Raw genomic sequence first — 7,173 nt, 5'->3', positions numbered from 1 at the left:
GTTCAGGTGCATGGCTTTAGAACTACAGCTGAAATTGAAGAAAATACGTAATTGTTTCAATTATTTTCTCCCTCTCTTCAAATCAAAACTGAAATAAATTGTAGTCAAGCTCTTGCTGCAGTAACAGGTGCTACAACCTCCAAATTTACTTTTTTCCTTTGGAAGGATGAGTGCATTCTCCAAGCTGCAGCTGAACCTGGGAGCTGTAGTCCTGAAACAGCCCCTGCAGCAAATGCTGGGCAACATGGCCTTGGCAGGCTGTGCTACTCGTGCTTTGCTCCCTGGAAATGGCTCAGCAAGTGTTTTTCTTTGTAGATTTTGCCTTGTCAAGCTAACAGAAACCCCTTGAATGTATGGAGCCAGATATAGGGAAAGCAGTAATCAAATTATTATTTGTAGAACGTTTGTGACATGAAAGAGTCTTAATCAAAGTATAGGTCCTGCCTCAAGGATCTTACAGTTACAGTAACTATTATGATTGCAGTGATGATAGTCTACTGTTAAGTATTAAATGCTCGCAACAAGTTTTGAATATGTAAAACACTGGAAGAAATAAATCCCACTTTAAAGCTGGCAAATACTCTATAACATGTGATAAATTTATTTCCTACTGCATATGTCCATTTTTCCTCAAAGCACTTGGAAGAGATTTTATATTCTGCCATGTTCTTCCACATGAGTCACTCCCTTCTGCTATTTTTTTGTCTTCCTTTTTTTTTGTTCTAGTCCAACACATCAAAATCTAAATTCCTGTTTCTCAGTTTTCAGTGAGAAACCAGGTTGGATATTTTCAAAGATGCCTATTCACAGCTGAAATGAAAGGACGAAGTACAAAGCAAATTCTTCTGTGTGCATTTTTTGGTAGCACATTAAAACCAACTTGATTTAAGATTCATTCAGGCTCCAAATGATTTCTCTCAGCTGTGCATTTTGGAATTACATGTAAAGCAGAAAATCCTTCTGCTCTGTTCTCCTGTAGCTGACATACCTCCCAAGCTGCCCTTCAGTGTTGAAATAACCACTGAAGAACTCATCTATTTAATAACCCACAAGAGAGCCTGTGTGGAAAGTGTTTACTTCTAATTTTCAGCCCACTCACATGCACATGACATTCTTAGAAAGCTGGCAATACTTGCAGCATGTCATTATAACAACCAGGATTCCTGAAAGTTTGTAACACTACTAGTCCTTCTCGTTGCAAGATCTTAACACATTACAAAAGGAGTAAATCATTTCTAGCAAGGGACAATCCTACTTTTAACAGTTCCTCTATGTCTTTCTCACGGGAATGATTTATGCCAGTGATAATATTCTGGTACTTCCCCCCATTTGTCTGTTATTACTTGGAGTGTGAGACCGACTCCAGAGATGAGCAGAAGTCATTTTGTGCTCACCTGTATTTGAAAGTCACAAGGAATATATAGAGTGTCACCATGAATATATAGAGTGATCTGTCCCAGGAGTAGTTAAGTGCTTCAATTGTCATAAAACAATTAAGTGACTAAAACCAGTAATTGGTCTTCATGGTCGGATAAGCCCGATAAGGGGAGCAAAAGAGAGACATGACCATATTGTAACATTCAAACACTGGAGGTGAGATAAGAGAAGAGCAGTGAAAAGTATGATGGACAAATGTTGTGCAAACTCTGATGCCAGGCTCGGACAGAGCTACAGGAACACAACCTTCCAGATGTACATTCACAGAGCAGGGGAACAGCCTCATTGCAGGCAGCAGCTCTGCATGCACAGAGGGTGAATGTGTCACTGCACATCTCGAAGCTCTTGGCTCTGATGCGGAGAAGGAAGAGAGACAAGCTCGTCATTTCACGTTAGCGCACGGCCGGCACAGAGGGAGGTGATGGGAAGAGGACAAGATAACCACACTCAGAGAGGGCCTGAGAAAAACAGAACACGTTCTGGAAAAAGCCTCCTGTCACCTTAACACCCAAGCTATTTACTGCAGCAAATAACCTACCAGGTGCATCTGCATCAACTGGTTGCATCTGCCCCTAGGCAATATCCACCTTCCTGCATCCATGTGTCACTACACAGGATTCATCCCATCCTTTCTGAACAGACGGTTGAGGGACCTGGACCAGGCATATGTCATGTTTGTAGAAAGCCTGGAATGCCCTTGTACTATCTGTAAAACATATCTCAGTAACATGAAGCAGTCTGCAAAGTGTAGGAAAAATAGAAACTGGGACCTCTTTCTGTTGCAATTGAAGATTAGGCCCTTATTGTCATCTCAGTCCAGGAATATGGGACAAAGCATCCTGATTATCCTTCATCATGCAGCTCTCATCTTTGCCAGTGGCTGCCTCAGAAGCTCCTTGAGGTTCCTCTGTGGACCAGGCACCACCAGTCACAGTGATGATTCCTCACACCCTGCAGGCACTGGTGTGGTTTCCTATCCAAGTGTCACACTCACTTACTGGTACCCACAGCTGGGCAGAGAGTCCCACCAGAGCTGAGCTGGACCATTACAGATCAAACCTTTTCCTGGCACATGGAAGGGAGGAACAATGTGAGTCGCTGAAGAAAATGGGAATAGACAGGGCCTATGCCTTGGAAATCTCCCTGCACAACAGGTGCTTCCTCTGTCATCCCACCTAAACCCCGATGACCATATCACGAGTAGTGCCCACTGCTGCCAACACCGTGTATGCCCCGGGTGCTTCCACCACCTGGGGGAAGAGAAAGGGAAGGGAAGGGAAGGGAAGGGAAGGGAAGGGAAGGGAAGGGAAGGGCGCGCTGCCCTCCGATTGGCGGCGGGGTGTCCCCACGGCCCCTCTCGGCGATATAAGTGCAGCGGGGCCATTCCGCGCTCACTGCCCGCCCCCAGCCCGGGCGCAGCGCCGAGCGGAGCGGCGGGACCGCCTCCTCCTCCTCCTCCTGCTCAGCGCCCAGGCAGCGGAGCGCGGTTCCCCGGCGATGGCCGAGCTCAAGTCGCTGGGCAGCGAGGCGTACCTGGCGCTGGCCCCCGGCTACGGCCCCTCGGCTTTCGCGTACGGGGCGGTGCGCGGGGGCGCCGAGGGCCCGCGGGGCGCGTACCCGGGGGGCGGCGGGACGGACTTCCATCCCGGGGCGCTGGGCAAGTCGGCGGAGAGCAGCGGCGAGCAGAGCGGCGACGAGGAGGACGGCTTCGAGCCGGGGGTGAAGGGCGGCGCGGGCTTCGAGCGAGAGGGGAAGCTGAAGGGGGGAGCCCTGGGCAAGAAGCCCAAGGAGCAGCGCTCGCTGCGGCTCAGCATCAACGCGCGGGAGCGGCGGCGGATGCACGACCTGAACGACGCCCTGGACGGGCTGCGCTCCGTCATCCCCTACGCGCACAGCCCCTCGGTGCGGAAACTCTCCAAAATCGCCACGCTGCTCCTGGCCAAGAACTACATCCTCATGCAGGCGCAGGCCCTGGAGGAGATGCGGCGGCTGGTGGCCTACCTGAACCAGGGCCAGGCGCTGAGCGCCCCGCTGCCCGCCACCCTCAACCCCTTCGGACAGTCGCCCGTCTACCCCTTCGGCGGCGCGGCCGTGCCCGGCTGCCCCGAGAAATGCACTGCCTTCACAGGAGCCGCCTCTGCCCTCTGCAAACACTGTAACGACAAGCCTTGACTTCTGCCTTCTTCGGGCTTTTCCTTTATTTTGTTCTTTTTTTTTTTTTTTCTTTTTTTTCAGTTCTGTGCACTTTTCTTTCCACTGCCATCATCCTTGGCTTCCTTCCATCAGTTAAGTCTGGGTTTTCTTTTTGTTTGCATCTCTTAAATACCCCTCTCCCCATTTGGAAATATTCGGCAGTTCACGTGGACTCCCAAAACACCCACTTTCTACTTTGTTTAGTTACCCCCCACATGCAACTTCATCTGTAGAGTTATTTCCTTCCCAGCCTGTCAGTGGACTGTGAGCGTAAATGTTGCTTTTCCACTCGCTCTGAGCTACAAAGTTTCTGAGCAGTTTTGAAACAAAACTATAGAAAAACAGAGAGGGAGAGAGATCTGGAAATGGAAACACCAGTGAGTCTGTTTTGGCATGACCCACCTGTGTTAAAAATACATCAAAAGGAGGGCGGGAAAGCAAAATCCAGGTGCAAACTATGCAATGTTTCAGATTCCTGAGCGGGTGGGGGTCCTATGTAGCCGGCTGGGTTGGACTGTACCTGCAAATTCAACTGAAAATCATTTGGTCAGCACATGGGAGGGGGGGAAGTTCAGTGCTCTTGATAAAACTATTGATGCTTCAAAGAAAGATGCTTTTTTTTTTTTTTTTTTTTTCACTTAAAAAATTAACCCGTTCTTGGACTGGGAGGAACCTGTGATTGTATGCTAATGCTTGCTGTTTGCCTGTTTCTCAGCTTGGTTAAATTTTCCAGATGATTTTCCAAAGTCGTTGCTCATCATGATAAACAAAGCAAAAGATCACTAAACATATAAATATGTATTTATAATAAATAAAAGACATGAATAACCACTTTCTCTGTCCTACATGTCTCTAAAACCAGCTGGCAGTCAAAGCAAAACTCCTGCTGAAGTCAGGTAAAGCAGAGATGGATGCAGCAGGAGCAGCTATGTGAAGTTAGGGGAATGCTTGGAATACTTGGAAAAAGCTTGTGGATATTCAGCTCTTTATCAGCAGGGGTTTGGTTTTTCTCCAGTTTCTTATGAATTGTGAGCGCACAAAAAAATGTTGCTTGTGCCTGACATTTAGAGTTAAGCAGGTAGAGATTTTGCTTGTGCATTTTGACACTTGCTGGGGGATGCTGAAAGTGCTGTTTAACCAGGGTTATCATAGCAGCGAGCTTGGCTCTGAGGGCACCCATGGAAAACATGGCAGGGAAGGAAATCGCTTAAAGACTCTGCTTTTCCCTTTGGCTTGGTTTTCTCTTAAATCTACAGCTTGACCCTAAACCTACTTGTGAGGTTTGGGCCACTTAATATCATAACTAAACTAATAATCCCTTGCCAATGTTGACTGTGTTCGTACAAGTTACAAAGTGAGTCCCTCGCTGGATGAGGTTTTGGTGTTGCTTGTGTTGGTTTTACTTTGGTTTTCTGGTTTATGGTGTTCAACGCTTTGGTGCCTCGTATGCCTCACTAGTCATTATATTATAATAATAATAATAATTGAGGTGCATTCAGTGCTTTCTGTTTGGGTGGGAATACCCACCCAATGTCAGAGCAACCACGTAAACTGGTACAGTCGCAGCCTCAGGGGCTCGAGCTGTCCGTGGCCATTTGTGTTAGGAGTGGGGTGTAACTATTTAGGGTTATTAAACCAATTTCCATGCCTGTCGCTAGTGTTATGCTAATTTGAAAAGGACTGCCATCCCTCTAAAGCCGCTTGTCCATGGCACTTAATTTTAATTAATACATTTCCAAAAGACTTTTTGTGTTTGGAGAACGAAGTGTGTGATTAAGCCTCATCCATAAAGACATATGTTTAAAACTGGTTCCTGCTCGTTTCCATTTTTATATCTTCACTTCTTCCTCTTTTTTTTCTTTTTTTTTTTTTTTAATTACAGAATAGTTTTACAGAACAGCTTATCTCTTGTACCTTTTTCCATAAAACAAAATTTTGAATGTACTCTTAAAAGGCATCTGATGAAGTGAAAGCCGACCAAAACCACTACTGAAGCAAAAATGACTGGAAACTGCAGATCAGCAAAGGTCATTTAAAATTTTGCAGACTGAGTTGTTGCTAGATAACATTTTGGAAAAAAAAAAAAAAAAAAAACCAAAACCAAACCTGTCATCTAAACAGAGAATCATGATTTTTAAGTAGATGTATGTTGCTTCTGGTTAAAATTAGAGAAGATTTAGCAGTTGAGAATATTTAAATGGAGATTAATTTAAGTGTTCATTTTTCACTGAAACTAAAATAGTTGGAGAATAAAGTATTTAACAGCTTAATATTTAATCTGAGTTTGGTTTGGTTAAAGATTTAACACTAATAATAATGGAATTTATAATTGCTTCTTTCTCCAATAATTATCACCAAAAAAAAGCAGCTCACTAATTTCAGAGCCTAAAAATGTCTTTATAGTCTTAGAGGCAAGCTGTTTTTGGAATGATGAAGTTTAGTACAGTGATTGTTTTAAATCTCTTCCTTTTATTTAAATCAGTAAAAACTTGCTCATCCTACCATATCTACCCAGAATAGTAAAAAATCCACCTTCTGAGAGTCCTTGAAGTATTCAGAAGGTTCTTCAAGAACCCACTTGGAATCAATCAATCTCAGGAGACTAAATATGGAATTTCAAATACAGAAGATAAAACCTGTATTAAAAAATTTTTTTCACATGTAAAAATAGCAAGCTTGAGTATCTAGGTGCTGTTAAAAGGCCAGGTATTAAAAACAAGTGTAGAATTTGTCAAAGCAATGCTAGAGGAACTTGTAAATCATTATTAAAATTGACCTTAAAGTACAGCGGTTTTAATTCAAAAGGAAAAAGAAGATCAGTCATAACTTTTCCTGTAACAAGCAATATTAAACTAGAATTAAGTTGTCTAACTTCTCAGTTAATCTGAAAGTTCAGTCCTGTGAGTTGCTTCTCTCCACCATGGACTTGCAGGATTTGAACTCCTACAGAGGTGAAGCCCAGACCGAGCCTTTTGCATTTCCTGCGGCAGGAAGGCATCTACTCCGAGGTGATTTACACTGAGCTGCTGCTAAAACTGCTTCCAAGTGAATGCCTAATACCACTGGAAAGATGATTTTGTTGGGAGGGGATAAAAGAGCTATTGCATTTGTGTGTGAAGCATCAGTGCTAACCTTGCAGATGTGCGTGGTTATCCTGAGGATGACGTCCTGTAACTTGTCATTTGTTTTTCCCCTTCTCTAGCATATGAGAAACAAATCAACTTATTTTGTGTACCATGTAAGGTTTTAAGTGTCTTCTTCCATTTGGTGTTTCAGAGAAGATAAAGGGAGGACTTCAAAAAAGCTGAAGATCTTTTTTTTTTCCTGCTCAGATGTTCTTGTGTGATGCCTGCTTCTTTTTTCCCAAGAAGGATTTGTTTTGTATGCTCAGATGGAACTGAAATACAGTTCATGTGTTCTAATGTGCTTATTATCCTGATATGTTCATAATTTGAAGAAAACATAATGCCAGCTTTTAATTAAATGTAATATATTGTTTTCTAACCTCACTTAGTTTTTCTTTGAACTTCATGAGGTGTCACA

At 44.0% G+C, this 7,173-nt stretch overlaps 1 protein-coding gene across 1 annotated transcript; it reads left to right on the top strand.

The window, feature by feature from the left end:
* The first annotated feature begins 2,852 nt into the window (after positions 1 to 2,852).
* BHLHE23 (basic helix-loop-helix family member e23) lies at positions 2,853 to 4,461 on the top strand. Its single transcript, XM_027646397.1, has one exon. It carries the CDS (start codon positions 2,935 to 2,937, stop codon positions 3,607 to 3,609), a length of 675 nt encoding a protein of 224 aa, XP_027502198.1. The 5' UTR covers positions 2,853 to 2,934; the 3' UTR covers positions 3,610 to 4,461.
* Positions 4,462 to 7,173: the final 2,712 nt, after the last annotated feature.

The sequence above is a fragment of the Corapipo altera genome, unplaced genomic scaffold (assembly GCF_003945725.1).
Source record: "Corapipo altera isolate COAL_440 unplaced genomic scaffold, ASM394572v1 64, whole genome shotgun sequence".
Taxonomy (NCBI): domain Eukaryota; kingdom Metazoa; phylum Chordata; class Aves; order Passeriformes; family Pipridae; genus Corapipo; species Corapipo altera.
This window is presented reverse-complemented; position numbering and strand designations above follow the sequence as displayed.

Excerpts from the sequence above, each read along its gene's own strand:
- BHLHE23 (XM_027646397.1), top strand. The coding sequence starts at position 2,935 with ATGGCCGAGCTCAAGTCGCTGGGCAGCGAGGCGTACCTGGCGCTGGCC.